At 41.5% G+C, this 18,968-nt stretch overlaps 1 protein-coding gene across 1 annotated transcript in view; it reads left to right on the top strand.

The window, feature by feature from the left end:
• Positions 1-18,968, top strand: part of CNTNAP2 (contactin associated protein 2) — a gene marked incomplete at both ends in the record, with an annotated part of 2,009,686 nt that overhangs the window by 1,798,960 nt on the left and 191,758 nt on the right. The window contains one exon of the mRNA XM_082661728.1: positions 5,313-5,549. Within this exon, the coding sequence (XP_082517854.1) occupies positions 5,313-5,549 (237 nt within the window). The remainder of the gene's footprint in view (positions 1-5,312; positions 5,550-18,968) is intronic.

Below are 18,968 nucleotides of genomic sequence, written 5' to 3'. Positions count from 1 at the left end.
TGAGCAGCAGAGCCAACACCCAGAAGTCGAGTTTTGTGACGACAGTTCATGCTCTCCACACCTCTGTTTCCCGCCTCTCCTACGTCAGACTCTACCTTGAACCACAGTGTGGTTATTTGTGATTACATTTGTATTAACCTGAGAGCGAGAAGTATGTCTCCTCCACCTTCTTAGGAACGCCTTTCCCAGTGCCTTACACACGTGACCTGGCGCCTTTGCTTCTCTTAGCATCTCAGAGCAGCTCCCCGTCTCACCCCCTGCCCTCACCTGCAGGGCAGTGCCTCCCTTACCTCTTTGTCTTCCCAGGGCCGTGCACCCGGATACTCTTTCTGTCAGTTTCTCAGTGGGGTCTGTCTTAAGGACTCTATATAAAATGGGAATCTCCCCCACCCCACTCCCACTTAACCCAGACTGACTTCTAACAGGCGATATACTTAACTTACTTATTGAGTTTATTGTTAAATTTCCCTCTCCCTCGGCAAGAAGATAGGCTCTGCAAGCGCAAAGACTTTTGTGTGTTTTGCTTCCTAGTGCCTTCTTAACATCTAGACAAGGCTAGCTTATAGTTGCTGTGAAATAAATACTTATTGAATGGATAAATTAGATTCCTCGTGTGGGAGCTTTGGTGCGATTCCTCTCTATGGCAAATGAATGGCTGGTCTCTCTGGGCACAGGTGCCCTGGAGCCCAAATTAGCTCCTTAGAAAACAGTTAAGCTCCTAGTGTGAGGACAGTGCTTTTTAGAATTCCTCCTGATCGTTATTTCCGCCCTGTTTGTTTAATACCTGATTATTTTGCCCCAATCTTCTGTGCTTTTGATGGTTGTATTATTCATTATGGATAGTTACAACATTTTCATAATTAATCTCTAATTGCAATACTTGAATAGCATTTCACATGAAAAATGATTTACAAATTAAACCCACGTCTCACCTTGGGTAATTATCACAGGTCTAACTAATGTGTGTGAGGCTCTTGCATGGCAGGGGGCTCTCTCCAGTGACAATGTGTTGATTTTCTAATTAACAAAGGTTAAGTAGCCTTTTTGCTCGCAGACCTACAATTTAAACTTATGACATTTGTCACCAGGAAAGATTTCTATAGAGCACATAACTTGAACTCAAATAATTATCACTGGTTCTAGTACATTAACATCCTTTGCATAATATATAATGGCCATTTTCAGGACCAAAGATTTTTCTTCATATTGACTAGATCAGTAAAAGTACTGTCCAGCTCACTGACCCATTTAATAAATCAGGGACCATGTTTAAAAAAGAGTGTAAGTTATTTAGTTTTCCTTTATATAGAGACAAATGGCATTCCACTTACCTTCTTTGTAAATTAAGAAGAAGGAGTATAAAAGTTTATTTAATGAAGGCAACAAATATAAATTAGACTATAGTCATACGTTATGTTCAGTTAAGGGAAGGAGGAGGAAAAAAATGGTCAGGCAGCAGTGCAAAGGGGAAAAAGGAAGCAAGAAGAAATTTAGCAGAAATTGACAGTAATTTGCTGAAATGGAGAGAGGGGGACACATAAGCCCAGGGGGAGAGATTGTACATCATGGACCAGAGTAATTTAGAGCTGGAAGGACCAGAGACTTCTAGTTCAGCCTCCTTTTATGTGTAAGAAAAACTGATGCTGAGAAAGATGCAACGATTTGATGAAAGCCACAGAACTAACAAAAACAGTCAATAGTCCTGATAGGGAAAGATACACAAACACAAAGGCAGGAAGAAAGACTGGCAGGTGTAGAAGCTCAGAAAGAACAAGACCAGAAAGAATCAGAGAGGCAGGGAGACAGAAAAACCTGCCCCTAAATCCCCTTCCTGAATGAAGCCTGTGTAGGTACATAATGAAGCATATATACATATAGCTAAATGTTTACCTAAATGATGTAATTAAAATATGACCTAACCTAGATGTACTTTCTCTGCCAATTGATGCTTTCTAAATCTCCATTTTTTTGGTCATATTAACATATACTTAAAGAGTCTTTTTTAAAAAATCTCCTCAGACTCTCAACCATTGCTGACACCCTTAAATGTCCATTATTTCCGAATTAAAATACATTCCAGATAGATTAAAGAATGAAATGTTAAACGAGGTAAAATCATAAAAGTTCTAGAAGAAAATATAGTTGAATAATTATATTATTTTGGATTAGAGAAGGTATTTATAAGCCTAATATCAAAGGCAGAAATCATAAAAATAAGGTAGATGCATGTGACTACATAAACATTACATACAAGTTAACAAACACAAACTGGAAGGATCTAGTTGCTGAATTTATAACAAAAAATTAAAGACCCAAATATTGCTACCAATCAGTAAGAAATATATATTCTGTTTCTCCCAAAAAAGCAAAGGTCATGAAGAAACAAAAACTAAGAGTGAGGAAAACATAAAAATTATTCAACCCACAGTATTCGAAGCAATGCAAATTAAAAGAATGAACTCTTTTTTTTTTCCCCCTCTAGCCTATAAATTCAAAAGTGTCCTGCCTAGTATTAGAATTGGTGTGGAGAAGGCAGGAATCTTGTACCCTATTGCTGAGATACAAATTGATAAAGTCTTCTGAGAGGAAATTATATTACAAAGGACTTTAAAATGTTTATGCCCTTGTACCTGGCAATTACACTTCTAAGAATTAATTCTAAGGAAAAACTGGACAAGTATGTCAAGGTTTTTACAAGGATATTTATTATAGTATCATATAAAATGGGAATTGGAATAAGCTTCAAAGTCCAGTGGTATGGGATAGGGAGGGTGGGAGGGGGACGCAAGAGGGAAGGGCTATGGGGATATATGTATACATATAGCTGATTCACTTCGTTATACAGCAGAAACTAACACAACATTGTAAAGCAATTATACTGCAATAAAGATGTTAAATAAAAAATTTTTTTAATTTACTTAGTAAAAAAGTAAAATTAAATAAAAAACTTTAAAAAGTCCAATGGTAGTGGAATGACAAAGTAAGTTACAGTGCATCACAGGGTGGGCTGCTATGCAGATGTTAAGCAAGATGTTCTAGTTGAATATTTATTGCTGGGAAAAATGTTTTATGATATATTAAGTGAAAAAAGCAAATTTCAAAACAATGCCTATACCCCGCTTTTTTTTTTACTTTTTATACATATGTATGTTCATAGATAAAAGTAGAAAAGGCTATTTGCTGAAAGTGAAAGTCATTCTATCTGAGTAGCATTACAGATTCTCTTTTTCATTTTGCTTATCAGTGTGTTTATGGTTTCCACAATGAAAAACTATTACATTTGCAACCAGGGGAAAGGAGAGGCACACATCTAAAAACAACGATTTAAAAATGTCAGCATATTTTGATAGGATATAATTGTCTTAATTGACTAGTGATGAAAATTTAAATGGCTAGGCATTTATTGAACGAAAAGGCCCTTTGGAAAGCCTTATTGCAAGAATAAAAGCCATAGCTGCTAAAACGATAGACGCCAAATTGAAATTTCAACACACAAAGAGTGACTACTGGATTGAAATTCTTCCAGATCATAGCAAAGGGCCAAATTCCCCTTGGCCCAGAGGTGCAGCGGTGCTGGTGAGCAGATTGCAAAATGGGAAATCCTTCAAAGTGGTTGTTTCTAATCATTTCTTTTGCCGTCTACTCTCCCATACCATTAATCAAAAGGGGCATTGGGATCCCTTCAATTAATCCTCTTCTATTTAAACATTTTATTAAAAAATAACAATCCCTGGAGGATCATCACTCAAATCTATGCACTGCCCAATGAGAGAACCGCAAGGCTTGGGTTTATAAAGATGATAGTGCAAGTCATTTGCTATTTCACGGCTGAGGATTCACAGGCATAAGCAAAGGCTAATCCGTCTCTGCAGCTAAAGCCTTTGATCCACCAGCCCTGTCTGATGAGTCGCTAGATGGCACACTTCTTCTCAAGACACTGGAGAAAGTGATCAGAATCAACCTCCAGTGTGCAGCCTCGCCCAGAGTCTGCCAGTCCTATTGACCATGCCATTTTTAAAGACGTTCAGATCTTCACGTCAGAAACATGCACGTCTGTGGCGCCCCAGACCGTGAAGTTCTTCTGCATTAGACGATCAACACAGAACAGAGTTTAAGACCACAGGCTCGAGAATAAGACAGTTCTGACACCGCTTTGGCACTTCGGAGCTATGAGGCCTTGAGTACACGACTTAATTTCTCTAAGCCTCAGTTTCCTTATCTGTACAATGGGGTTAAGGTAACAATGCCTACCTCGCCAGGTTGTTGTGAGAATCAGGTGAATATCATATGTAAGATGCTTAGTAGAGTACCTACTACATAGCCCTCAATAAACAGTAACTTTCACTTTATTAACCACATCTTTTTTCTAAATCCCCATCAGATTTCTTTGAATAATTTTAACTACTATCATTTTATTTAATTTCTAGAAAAGCTGTTAGTCTAAAATACAGGCATATTTATAAACTTGAGTTCCTCCTTTCGTACCAGCTGCTTAAAAAAATCATAGCTAAGGTTATTATAGGTACAATCCACCTGTGATATAATTCTCCAATGAACCGTTCTTTGAAATTTATTAGGAATATTTTAATATTTTCATGCTCATGAACCTCTAACTCCATAACGTACTGAGAAAATTACAGTGAATTTGTTTTGTGTGTTATGTGTCTTGCAATGGCATTTAGACAAAAGCAATAAAATCTGAACTGACCTGGTAATAAATGTGGTGTAGCTGACTTACGTGTAAAATTCTCAATTCCAATTTCCAACCACCCCAGACAAGAAGCCCTGGGAACCCTTAACATGAATTTCAAAGCAAAGCATTTCTTGAGACAAGAACCGGGACTTACAATTACATTCCAAATGGATCTACTTCGTCCGGCTAATTGACCTGTTAACTATGCTAATATATTCATGTCCCTCTGCCTTTTTATATCTCTTCCAATAGATAATGCTATGGAACTGAATGCCATGAGATTAAAAACCAAAGAACTTAGAGAGTTCTGTACACTTCTTTTCTATAGGAAACCAGATTAAACTTCCAAAACAGCTTACGTAATCTGTGTGTGTCTCCAAACATTTTAGTACTGTAGCAAATGTATTGCTTCGCAGAAGACAGTCTCTTTTAATCAGCATTATAGCCTAAGGGGAGAAAGCTGCAAGCTCTTCTATTAGGCAGGACCAACTTGACAGTGAGCATGCCCCCTGCACTTGGCAGTCTCATCTCCCACCACAGTGGTCCCAGGAATGATGAATGAAACAGAAGCCACAGCAGAGGTTATTCTATCTGAGCTCCATGCCTTCTGTCTTCCCAGGTGGTGCCGGGGGCCAGCAGGGCTTTCTGGGCTGCATCCGCTCCCTGAGGATGAATGGGGTGACACTGGACCTGGAAGAAAGAGCAAAGGTCACATCCGGGTTCAAATCCGGGTGCTCGGGCCACTGCACCAGCTACGGGGCGAACTGTGAGAATGGAGGCAAATGCATAGAGAAATACCACGGGTATTCCTGCGATTGCTCCAACACAGCGTACGATGGAACATTTTGCAACAAAGGTAAGTCAAGCCAGTTTCCAAAGCCATTTTTAGACATCTTTGAAGTCCAGATCATCTATTGAATGGTTTTTCAGCTGTACCCAGGCATACTTCATTCTGAGGGTAAGGTATTTGGAATTCTTCTCCCACCTTAGGTAGGAAGTCTCCTAAACCACTCCCTAATCTTTGTTGTTCATTAAGATGAGAGAATCTTTGAGTGTGGTGCAGAGTTTCCCCCAAATTCCAGCAAACTTTTCACTGGCTGGAACATTACAAGTCAAATAACCGTATCATGCCTTAATGGTGAGTGACAAAGTAAGCGGCCACTGAAAGAGGACTCGGGCCTGACCCTCCCACTCAGGGGAGTCAGAGGGTCAGCACATTATCTTGGACCTGTAGATCACTGCAGTGAATCTACCTGTGCCGCCCAGTGGGCTTAATGCCCACCCCCTCCCCCAGCTGCTAAGAGATTGGATTCAAGCTGGACTCACAAGAAAGCCCTCTGGCCAGTTATTGTCATTATCTTTAGTATCCCTCTTCTATAGGACGCCTCTGTGGGAGGTTCTCAGCCTCCACGAAACCACAGGAATACTGAGATACCACATGTAATAGGTCTGTTATTACTGCATTATTTCAGTCTCGAATGATTAATCCCTAATAAATTCTGCAGAGCCAGTCAGCTGACTCCAAGAGCCTGGTGCCTATGCTTGTTGTCATTCGGGGTAGACCCTGTGATCTTGCATGACCGGAAGAAATTCATTCGACTGGCCTGTGGCTTCCTGTCCCACCTGTAAACGGGAGAGATGGGGAGAGACAGGGCTGGCAGTCTTCTTACGCTACAATTGAAATGCGCGTAAATCACTCTTCTCTTTCTAATGAATGTATAGCATTTGGGTAAAGTTCTCTGTAAATGGCTGGTGCATCTCTCTATAAGAAGCTTTACATAAGTAGCCTATTCATACTCTCATGAATACCTGGAGGGTTGTTTAGGCTGGCATTGTTCACACAAGGTGCCACAAAGAAGGAGGAATTGTTCCATAACATTCTCTGTGCATCCAGGCTACTGTCTGGCGGTGCTATAACATGAGCATAGAAATTAGGTCAGGCAGGGCTCGAAGAATGAGCGTGAGACAACAACAAAGGTGGAAAGGAGCACCTTTGCTGAATAATCCGCAGCACGTTGCCGCCGCTGTTGCAGTGCGTTCTTCCGCTTGGGACAGCGCGGCTCCATGATTTTCCCGTGGCGCACAGTGCAATGGGTTTGCAGAACACATTAATTTTGCACTTGTAGAAATGACAGTCTTGCAATTACCATTCATTGTGCTTGATGCTAATTTAGTGCCGTCATTCCCTTGCCAAAGTGGTGTCTGAATGCAATCAAGTAAGCACTAATGCCTGAGAGATTCCACTGCATAAGTGCCAATTTAAAGAAAATCATGAGCCCCTTATTTTTGGAGAGTTAGGTTAAGCACCGTGGCTCGTACACAACCTCTGGGGCAGTATTCACGAATTGAAAGGCAAGGGTACGTACCCTTCAGCTTTGCCAGTGTTCAAGATAAAGTCAAAGGAAGCTCGTGAGCTTCCACCGACATTATTTCAAACTGTTTACACAGAAGATCCCTAAATATTCTCTGAATATCTGTTTAGCAGGATGAGTTTACATTTGATTCAATTAGTGGCTTTACCCCAAAATATTAAAATTAAAAACTGCATGTCATAGTTGGAAAGTATTTGTGGGCATCCTTCTAAGTCAAGACAAGTATCCTCTTGACTTGGGGAGGATGAAGGTGGTGCTGGTTGAGAGGAATCCAGGAAAGCTTCATCTGCACTAAGGCAAGCTCGTTCCCGGACGGGGGTCTTCCCTCTGAGGCCTGCAGCCGGGTGCTCCCTCCGGTCGGGGTCTCACCTCCCATAATAGCAGCTCCTATGACCACACCTCCAGGGAGGCTACAGCCAAAGAACTCAGCCTCTAGAAAGCGCGGCCACAGCCACCTGCCAAAGCGTGAGCTCCTGAAAGTCCTTTGCGGGTCTTCTTTGGCTAGAATAGTTCTGTGCTTGTGAATATGGAAAACTGTTCACAATATTTTGCTGACTCAGTGAAACAGGTCCCAACATACATACTACACACAGCCTGATTATATGTCTGTACAAAATCAGACACACACACACGAGGAAAGCAAACTGTAAGAAAACACATCAGGGGCTTCCCTGGTGGCGCAGTGGTGAAGAATCCGCCTGCCAATGCAGGAGACACGGGTTCAAGCCCTGGTCCAGGAACTTCCCACATGCTGGGGAGCAACTAAGCCTGTGCGCCACAACTACTGAGCCCGTGTGCCACAACTACTGAAGCCCGCACACCTAGAGCCTGTGCTGTGCAACAAGAGAAGCCACCGCAATGAGAAGCCCGCACACCGCAACAAAAGGTAGCCCCCGCTCGCTGCAACTAGAGTTAGCCTGCGCGCAGCAATGAAGACCCAACGCAGCCAAAACTAAATAAATTTATTTTAAAAAAAAGGAAACACCTCAAAATATTAACTGTCATTATTCTGGGTGGGGGATGAAAACACCAGCATTTATTTTCTTATCTTTTTGCTGTGTTTTCTAGTCTTTACACAATGATGAATCACCTCTTTTTTTCCTCATTTTTGCCTCTTTTAGAGAAGAACTAAGTACTAAGTGACCGAGTTCTTACCCCATGCATTCAAGACTCACCTGACTGTCTCTGGTTAGAAAATATCTAGTTATTAACCAGAAATCATTATACCGTGTAATCACACTATCTGGAATGGAGTAGCATCTCAGGTGAAGACTGCATATAATTAAATTACCTTTGAAAAATCTCTCTCTTAGTACATTTAACAATGCCCAGTTTTTCACAAGCCTTCAAAGCGATCAACCTTCAGATGGGCCCTGGAAGAAGGTTTGCCTTGTTGGGGCCAAGTTGTGTGAAAATAAAAACACTTGTGTCACGCTGAGCCAGGTGAGGAGCTCACGCCAGGACCGGCATGGGACCGACATAGACCACTTTCGCTTGCTTTTGATTCAGAGAGAAGGATATAGGGTTGCATCTGTAAATCGAATTGCCCCGCGCTGCCGCTTCACGAAGCTCAGGAGGACAAAGGAGGGTTCCAGCGGTGCCTCCTGATCATGCTCTTTTGCTTTGTAGTGACGCATTGATGGTCACTGTCACCCACCAGCCAAGCAGAGACAGGACGCACTCCTTTCTGCCCTTCTCTGATCTCGTACCAAAAAACTCCCACAAGGTTCCTTAAAAAACTACAAATAGAACTACCATAGGACCCAGCAATCCCACTACTGGGCATATACCCTGAGAAAACCATAATTCAAAAAGAGTCATGTACCAAAATGTTCATTGCAGCTCTATTTACAATAGCCAGGACATGGAAGCAACCTAAGTGTCCATCATCGGATGAACGCGTAAAGAAGATGTGGCACATATATACAATGGAATATTACTCAGCCATAAAAAGAAACGCAATTGAGCTATCTGTAATGAGGTGGATGGACCTAGAGTCTGTCATACGGAGTGAAGTAAGTCAGAAAGAGAAAGACAAATACCGTATGCTAACACATATATATGGAATTTAAGAAAAAAAAATGTCATGAGGAACCTAGGGGTAAGACAGGAATAAAGACACAGACCTACTAGAGAACGGACTTGAGGATATGGGGAGGGGGAGGGGTGAGCTGTGACAAAGCGAGAGAGTGGCATGGACATACATACACTACCAAACGTAAGGTAGATAGCTAGTGGGAAGCAGCCGCATAGCACAGGGAGATCAGCTCGGTGCTTTGTGACCGCCTGGAGGGGTGGGATAGGGAGGGTTGGAGGGAGGGAGACACAAGAGGGAAGAGATATGGGGACATATGTATATGTATAACTGATTCACTTTGTTATAAAGCAGAAACTAACACACCACTGTAAAGCAATTATACCCCAATAAAGATGTTAAAACAAACAAATAAACAAAAAACTCCCAGAGCCCTTTTTCAAATGCACCTCTAAAGATGTGATCATCGCTGTTAGCTCTCCCAGGGAAGAGCTATTAAATAGGAATGCTAACTGGGGAAAGATTCAGGTTTTGGAGAGAGCATGAGGGCCTCCTGGAAACTCTGTAATTTGGACCACATAGCCAGTCACCTCATCTCTACAGATAGCCATGCAGTATCCCCTCTTCTCAGAATGTCCACCCACCAGCAACCACTTAAGCTCAGTGGACACAGCTCCATCCCGTGGCACCGTTCCTTCACAGCCCATTGGCTGAGGCTGTGGACTCCTCTGGGAGCAGAGCAAACCCCAGCCTACATGGAAGGCTCAGCTGTGGGTCTGTCATCCCCAGGATTAGCGGGGATCCCCACTGGGGACCAAATGGATAGTTGCCTGGACATGCCAAAGGTTGTCTTCTCTAATAGACTTATTCCTTCTCAGATAGGCAAGCCTCAAAACACATTTATGACTATCAACCTCATTTTTATTTCTAACCAGAAATTAGCAACATGATTAGAAGCAAACTTTATCTTCTATTTTCAAGCAAGAGGGAAAGTAACAGGCCTATAGCAGCAACAGCAATTTCTGTGTTAAATGTTTGTAGCTGAATACAATCACAGATTGAATAAGTGTCCCTCTCCCCCGAGTGCATGTCCACCCGGAACCTCAGAACGTAACCTTGTTTGGAAACAGGCTCTTTATAGATGTAATGAAGGTGAGGTCCTACTGGATTAGGGCGGGCCCTAAATCCAATGGGAGTGTCCTTACAAGAGGAGGAGAGGACACAGAAAGACACGCAGCTGCACAGAGAAGACCCTGTGGAGATGGAGCCAGAGACTGGAGAGACGCTGCCGCAAACCAGGGAACACTGGGGTCATCAGAAGCTGCAAGAGGCAAGGGAAGATCCTCCCCTGGAGCCTTCAGAAGGGGTGTGGCCCAGATAACACCTTGATTTCTTTTACTTACGGCCTCCGTAACTGTGAGAGAATAAATCTGTTGTTTTAGGCCACCCAGGTTGTGGTTATTACGGCACCCCTAGGAAATCAGTACAAGTGCATATAAAAATCTGAGATGCTTAATTCCTGCATTTAACAATGGTAACAGCTGTCATTTGTTGAGCACTTGCTATGTTCCAGGCAGTGTGCCAAGGTCTTTAATTACATTAACATTACCTGATACTCATGACAACCCTGTGTAGGTGCTACTATTATTTTCCCCATCTGACAGAGAAGGAAATTTAGACACAAGTGGATATTAGTCGCTTGCCTGAGGTTCACATACCAGTAAGTAGCAGGACTGGGGTTTATACGCAGGCAGTGACTCAAAGCTCCTGTTCTTCACCACCATTGTGTGTTACTGCTTCTCACCAAGGCCTGGTCCTTCATGTAGGTTCACATAAAACGAAAAACAGAACCCCCAGTCTTAAAGCTTTTTAGTTATTGTGATTCAGTAAAAAAAAAATCAGCACATTCTTGGCTGCAGAATTTATCATAAGAAAAAACAGAATACAAGATCTGAACAGAGCCTCTGTCTCTCCCTCTCTCCCCACATTTAGGTGTAAACTGTAATCATTTATTGATTTATCTCTTTAACAAACACTCAGTGAACACCTAATATGCCTGGGAGCCTTGAAAGTAGAGTTTAGTCTGACTATGCTGAAATTTTCAAAACATTTCAATGGTTTATATCTACAAGACTAGGACAATCTAGTACACTCGGAAGCAGGAGATGTGAATGAGCTGTCACGTAGGCTGCCAGGAACAGTTCTTCATTAGGATTCCTTCACTGAGCCAAGTTTAGCAAGAACTTATCATCAAGAGGCACAAAAATATCTCCTAATTCACTTCTCTGCTCTTTTTTTTCATAAAAATTTTCATGTTCGTCTGCCAAACCCAGACTGCAGCTGAAAAGCCCATATCCATAAATACTCAGAAACCGTTTCCTGAGTTTAAGGAGTTGTCTTTTCTTCTCAAACGCTATTTGTTTGTCATTCAGATAAAGTCCAAAATTAGAAGGACCAAGGTCACAGGACTGCAGTGACTACGAGTGATGGAGGATGGTGAATAGGTGCAGTGTTACCGTCACTTATAGTCACACAAGTGCACACCACCCTCACTGTGGTCCAGCTAAGTCTCCTCCTCTTCCTGCGAGGGTCATGACATTGACTAACATTTTATGACCTAAATTATTTATACAGAAGAAACTCTTTATTGCTAACTCAAGTCCCTACATAGAAAATTGGTGATGTAATTAGACATGGGTTTGAATCCAGCTTCCTCACTTGCAGGTCGTGTAACCTTGAGCAAATGGTTTAACTCCACTTGGCCTGGTCTTCAGAAACACATAATCCTACTTCTTAATTTCACTGGGAGGACCACATGGAATCGTATGAGCGCATTTCCAAATGGAGAACCTGGCACCCATCAGTCAGGCAGCAGGGGTCACTTTTCAGTCTCAGCACTCTTTCTCTTTTTGTTTGTTTGTATTTTTGTTTTTACTTTAAATCATGTCATGCTTTAACCCTTCCATAAAAGCTTTAAATGCCAGATGCCTAACCGGCATCGTTTCAGTTACCTCTGAGTTCTAGATTGCTTCTCTGCTACTTCAGGAGCAATGACAGCATCATAAAATGTCCACTCTGCCTATTGTGGTCACAGTCATATTATTCTGAAGCTGTAAAGGTCATCTCCAGAACCTAAACCCTGATCGACTGAGGAATATGCAGATATTCTGAAGATGGAGAGGGAGACAACAGTCTCTGCATCCCAGGGGTCCTGCCCACAAGTGCAATTCCTGATGCAAGGGATCCATCCCTGTTAAGAGACAACTTGGGTCTCCTTAGCAACTGCTGCATCCCTTCCTAATACAAAGCCCATCAGGAGACAGGAAAGCACTGAAAGAGTTCAGGATTCTGTTTCGCTGAAAGGAGACCTAGACTCAAGTCCAAGTTCAACCCGTAAGGGAGAGGGGACCTCCGCTCTTGCCTCCTAGAGGGATGTTTCATGGCGAGTTGGGAGAGGTGGGTTTGCCCAATGCACTTTGGATATTTACAAACTCTGCTTCTCCATGGCTCCAGGCACTGCATGGGGAGCAGAGGAAACCCATGGGCTACCCTTGTAGAGTGGGTTTGAAGCCTTTTAGGGAAAATTAATTCATTTAAAATATTATAAAACAAGTGGGGGAGAGAGAGAAGAGAACTCTTGGAGTTCTGCATCTTAGGATCTCATCCTTATATGAAACTAGTTAATGGCAACAACGGCCATTTTTCCTCAGGTCGACCTACCCCGTCTTGATCCCAGCTTGCAGGAGAGTTTCACACCAGCAGGAAGAGATGTTTTTCACTGGCTTCTTTTTCATTTCCAATTGGAACAGGAGCTTTTATAGATTTGGATGAATGCCTACAGGAAAAAGAATTGAATTCTTTTTCCTCTTCCTCTTACAATGCTATTCAGGAAGGGAAAATACTCCTCAATTAATACTTTTCTTAAATCTTCAGACCTTAGGATACAACTTAAAAACATCATAGAAACATAAGATAATCTCATTAAAACCTTTAAAAAAACAAAAGAAAAAAGAAAAGAAAATATTTGTGGACAAAGGTCCATAAATTCTCATGGATAAAAGAAATTACTTTTGGCTTGATTCCAAAAGGTCAAAGCTGCAGAGATGGCCAACAAGTTTAGGTGACTTTATTGCAGAATTTCTTGGTGGGAAATAACATTCCCCCTGGCCTGGGGTTTTCTTTGGGGTCCCAGGTATAAAGAAAAACCTGGTTAATTAGCTTTCCTGGAAAAAGGGATTTAAAAATCAGTGGTAGAAGCAAGCCCTTTCTAAAACACTAAACAAAATAAAGGACACAGTTTTGGACTTTGCTTTGGGTTTAGGATAAATAACATTTTTTCAAGTTTGTGCCAGTTTCTAATACCTACCAGGTTTTGGACCTTTTTGGATGCAACCATTTTTATTTTCCTGTGTGTTTTGTTGAATGTTTTTATTCTTCATTCTTCAGCAATAATGAGAACTCTAAATAATATGAAGTTTATAAAAATAATACACGATCATTTCCTACCGATTAGTCATGATTTCAGCTGAAGCTCTATCCATTTCTTTTCTTTCATGAACCTGAAAATAATCAATCTAATCAATTTTCTGGAGGGTTTTGCCTTTTAAAAAATTTTTATTGGAGTAGAGTTGATTTACAACGTTGTGTTAGTTTCAGGTGCACAGCAAAGTGAATCAGTTATGCATATACACATATACACTCTTTTTTAGATTCTTTCCCCATATAGGTCATTACAGAGTATTGAGTAGAGTCCCCTGTGCTATACAGTAGGTCCTTATTAGTTATCTATTTTATATGAGGGTTTTGCTTTTAAATTACTCACGTTTTAGGCTCCCCTTATAAGCATGTCCATTCACCAAGATTCACATTGCCCTAGAGTACTTCATCACTCCTACGGGAGATGAAGACCTGCCTCTGATGCGCAACTTCTCCTCTCCACAACCTTCTCAGATGATCATCATTGCCAGCGGGCAGCTCTGGCCTTAGCAAGTGGGCTCATTCTAGGCATCTCCTGGCTAGAGGAAATTCACTTTCTTAAATGATCAAGCCTGGGGGGTTTTGATCTGCCCATCTTATGTTTGCCCTGGCTCTGAACTCATTCACACATTTTTACCTCCATCAATTGCAATTGACTGTAGTAGTGGTTGATTTAGATAAATGTGTATTTTGCTTTTTTTCTCTAGTGAAGATCAAACCCTAAGGCAGCGGAAATGATTAGGGCCAACTGCTCTCTCTGAGCCATCCCTAAGCTTGGCGTTTTATTTTATTATTTTTTAAGAATTTTTATTTTTATTTTTTTATTTTTGGCTGCGTTGGGTCTTCGTTGCAGCGCAACGAAGTTGCGTACAGGCTTTAGTTGCAGCGAGCGGGGACTACTCTTCATTGCGGTGCGCAGGTTTCTCATTGCGGTGGCTTCTCTTGTTGTGGAGCACGGGCTCTAGGCGCGCGGGCTTCAGCAGTTGTGGCACATGGGCTCAGTAGTTGTGGCACGTGGGCTCTAGAGCGCAGGCTCAGTAGTTGTGGCACATGGGCTTAGTTGCTTTGCGGCATGTGGGATCTTCCTGCACCACGGCTCGAACCTGTGTCGCCTGCGTTGGCAGGTGGATTCTTAACCACTGCGCCACCAGGGAAGTCCCAGCTTGGCATTTTAAATTTATTTTTTATTTATTTATGGCTGTGTTGGGTCTTCGTTTCTGTGCGAGGGCTTTCTCTAGTTGTCTCAAACGGGGGCCACTCTTCATCACGGTGCGCGGACCTCTCACTATCGCGGCCTCTCTTGTTGTGGAGCACAGGCTCCAGACGCGCAGGCTCAGTAATTGTGGCTCACGGGCCCAGTTGCTCCGTGGCATGTGGGATCCTCCCAGACCAGGGCTCGAACCCGTGTCCCCTGCATTGGCAGGCAGATTCTCAACCACTGCGCCACCAGGGAAGCCCCAGCTTGGCATTTTAAATGTGTTATCTCCATGTTCTCGTGAGGTCTGGGCACATGATACAGAGCAGTGTTTAACTCAGCCTGACCAATGTTCTCTAGCTGATCTTCCAAGTGATGAGTTCACTAAATATAAGGTGGCTTCTGAGCTACTCAAGTTCCATAAGGCAAAGACTCTCAATGAAATTGAATCATTGGCAGTAAAATCTAACATATCTATGTACTGAATGAATGAAGTAAGATCAAGTGGCTTGATCACTAATAAAAATTTAATTTCCTTATATGCACTGGACACAAGTATAGTGAAATACAGAACACTTACTGAAAGCCTACTATGTGGGAAGCAGTGGATTGACAGTGAGGAGACCAAGGTAAATGAGACGAGGCTTGGAATGAAGTGGAGGCTGTAGACCCAACTGCAGTACAAAGGAAAGCGAGACAGAAAGTGCTGAGTGATACCTGGATACGGAACCAGCCCACTGTGAAGGTGCCAATGCCAGAGCTGCTCTTAAAGTCCCATCCAAGGGTAGTAGGGTAGATAGTGCTGGGTTGCACTGAATTCTGGGGGGAGGCGTTTCACTGGGGGACCTCTCCCCCAGTGACCTCTCCCTTTTTTTCTTTAAAAAACATTTGTCAGGAATGAATCTCAAGCTTAAAGATTCAAGAAGCCCTATGAACTTCAAGTATAACAAAAATAAAAACCACTTAAAGGTATGTCATTAAAACCAAAAGACAAAATTTTAAAACATCCCAATTTTTTTTAAAAGCGTTTATTCTTGAAATAATGTAATTGATATTTACAAGAAATACTTATTTGCTTTTAATATTACAAAAATAGATTGCTTTGGAAAACTAACAGCAAACAAAACAGTTTAGGATTAGATCAGTTTAGCTCTTCTTCAACTTGTTCCCCACCAATCAATGATATTTTGTGAAGCTTTGCTTCTCATCTGAAAAAAATAGGGAAATGTTTAAGTGGGCCAAAGGCCTTAACAGGCACCTTACCAGAGTTATACAGATGGCAAATAAGCATGTGAAATATGCTCCACATCATCTATCATCAGGGAAATCCAAATTAAAACAATAGTGCGACACCACCACACACCTATTAGAATGGCCAAAATCTGGAATACTGACAACACCAAATGCTAACAAGGATGTAGAGCAACAGGAACCCTCATTCACTGCTGGAGGGAATACAAAATGGTGCAGTCACTCTGGAGGAGATTCGGGCAGTTTCTTACAAAACTAAACATATTCTTACCGTATGTTCCAGCAATCATGCTCCTTGGTATTTACCCAAAGGAGTTGAAAACTTATGTCCACATGAAAACCTGCACACAGATGTGTATTGAAGCATTATTCATAATTGTCAAAACTTGGGAGCAACCAAGATGTCCTTCAGTAGGTGAATGAATAATGAACTGTTGTACATCCATTCAGAATTAAAAAGAAATGAGCTATCAAACCATGAAAAGACATGGAAGAGACATCAATGAATATTACTAAGTGAAAGAAGCCAATATGAAACTGGATGATTCCAAATATATGATATTTTGGAAAAGGCAAAACTGTAGAAACATTGAAACCATCGATGGTTTCCAGGGGTTGGGTGGAAGAGAGGAGGAGGAATAAGTAGGCAGAGCACAGGGGATTTTTGGGACAGTGAAACTACTCTGTGTGATAGATACTATTATGATGGGTTCATATCATATGCCTTTACCCATTGAATGTACAGCACCAAGAGTAAACTGTAATGTAAACTGTAGACTTTGGGTGATTATGATGTGTCAGCACCTTTGACAAATCAACAGTGTGACTGTAGCAACTATACCAATCTAGTGTGGGATGTTGACAGTGGAGAAGGCTATGCATTTGTGGGGACAGAGAGTATATGGAAATCTCTGTATCTTTCTCTCAATTTTGCTGTAAACCTAAAACTGCTCTCTAAATAAGGATAGGGGTGGGACTTCCCTGGTGGTGCAGTGGTTGGGAATCCACCTGCAAATGCAGAGGACACGGGTTTGAGCCCTGGTCTGGGAAGATCCTACATGCCGCGGAGCAACTATGCCCGTGCGCCACAACTACTGAGCCTGCGCTCTAGAGCCCACGAGCCACAACTACTGAGCCCTCGTGCCACAGCTACTGAAGCCTATGCACCTAGAGCCCATACTCCGCAACAAGAGAAGCCACCGCAGTGAGAAGCCCGTGCACCACAACGAAGAGTAGCCTCCGCTCGCCGCAACAAGAGAAAGCCTGCACGCAGCAACGAAAACCAAACGCAGCCAAAAATAAATAAATAAATTTATTTTTTTAAAAAAAAGAATAGGGGATTTTATTCAATTTTCCAAAATTTTATTATCATCTTCCCAGATTTTTCCCTCGTCCCTACTTCCCAAGAGTTTTATATGTGCTTAATGGTACCCTCTCTTTGTATTTCTACTTTAAAGATACCCCCTTAAAGATACCACTTCAAAGACAGATCAGTTAATTGACATGTAAATAACAGTATATCCCTGCTTTTTTTGTTAAAAGAGGTCTTCTAAGAACTCTTTATTAACTTTAACATGACCAAATTCAATTTTAATATTCTGTTCTAAAGTTCAGACTTAACCAATGCAAACTTGCTTCCTTTAGACTTCTACGAATTTACCATTTACCACTCCGGGGGCCAATATTACTTCCTGTGTTACTCCCCAAGGAGTTGGGTCAAGTGTAGCTTAAAGAAAGGTCCCCACTTCAAGCCCCTACGTGAAGCATTCTCTCTGCCACCCTTGCAGGCACAAAAATGTTCTTTCAAATCTTCTGTTCTTTTCAACCATACCCCTATGACCAGCAATGCAGCCAATATCATTCTAAACTAATTTTGGTTTTTAAAAAAAGCAATCGGTCCTTTTTTGAGTTTTCTCGCTTGAAGAGAGAAAGCTAATATCATTTAGAACAGTGGAGCAAAAAATACCTTGAATTCCAATTTCAACATTATTGAAAACAAAATTGAGCAAGAGACTCTCTTGGCATTCAGTTTCTTTATAAATTGCCTTAATTATATAAAATGTATTATTCACAGGACCGTGAGGATGAAATGAACTGATGTAGGTGAAAGTACTTTGAAAAACGTTAATGTTATGAAAATGCAAATGATTTTGAAGGTTATTAATCACTAAGTCAAAGGTCCTGCATTTGAGGGTCTCTTTAGAGAGAGGACTGAAAAGTATAATATATTGCCTTTCAAAAGCCACCAGGAAACCCTGCACAGAACTTCTCCGTCCAGATGGGTAGTGTTGCCCTACCTGCAGAAGAAAGCTGGACATCCCACCTATTTACATTAGTACTTGCCCACGTCTGGACAGCAGTGACATGTATTATCTAGAGCTCAAAGATTAAACATTCAGCAAGACTTTAAACATTAGAGTTTTCCTATTCCATGGCCTGCAGGGCTGCATTCATAGTCCGACACTTGCATGCCATGACCATGATTAAATCTCTGTCTGTATCATGGAATTGTCATGAATCGTTTGACCTGGAGCACCATTAAAGCAGCAGATACACTTGGGCTTAAGTAAGAATGGATTCAGAAGCAGTCTCTTGGGGTTATTATTGAGGTCTTTAGAAAATAATATTGGTTCCTTGAATATACACTTTCAAAAAATAAAAAGTGACTGCTAGATTCTAGAAGCCTCATTTAAAATTTTCCCCTTGTCCCAAGTGATTCATAGTCTCTCTGCCCCCTTATTAAGGATGACAACTTCAGTTCAGGTTAAAGAGTCCAGGTATTTCTCATGCTTAAGCCAAATGTAATTCAAATATTTGCACAAGACCATTGCTAGTTTCTTCTTAGAATCAGAGATGAATAAGGTTGCCACTGAAATGCTTTCTAAACTTTACTATTAGAATAATCTAATTTAAATCCATTTTAAATGGGTCTACTTTAGTCTGTTG

Source organism: Grampus griseus (genome assembly GCF_964374135.1).
Source record: "Grampus griseus genome assembly, chromosome: 9".
Lineage (NCBI taxonomy): Eukaryota > Metazoa > Chordata > Mammalia > Artiodactyla > Delphinidae > Grampus > Grampus griseus.
The sequence above is the reverse complement of the archived record's forward strand: the minus strand, read 5'-3'. Positions and strand labels throughout refer to the sequence as shown.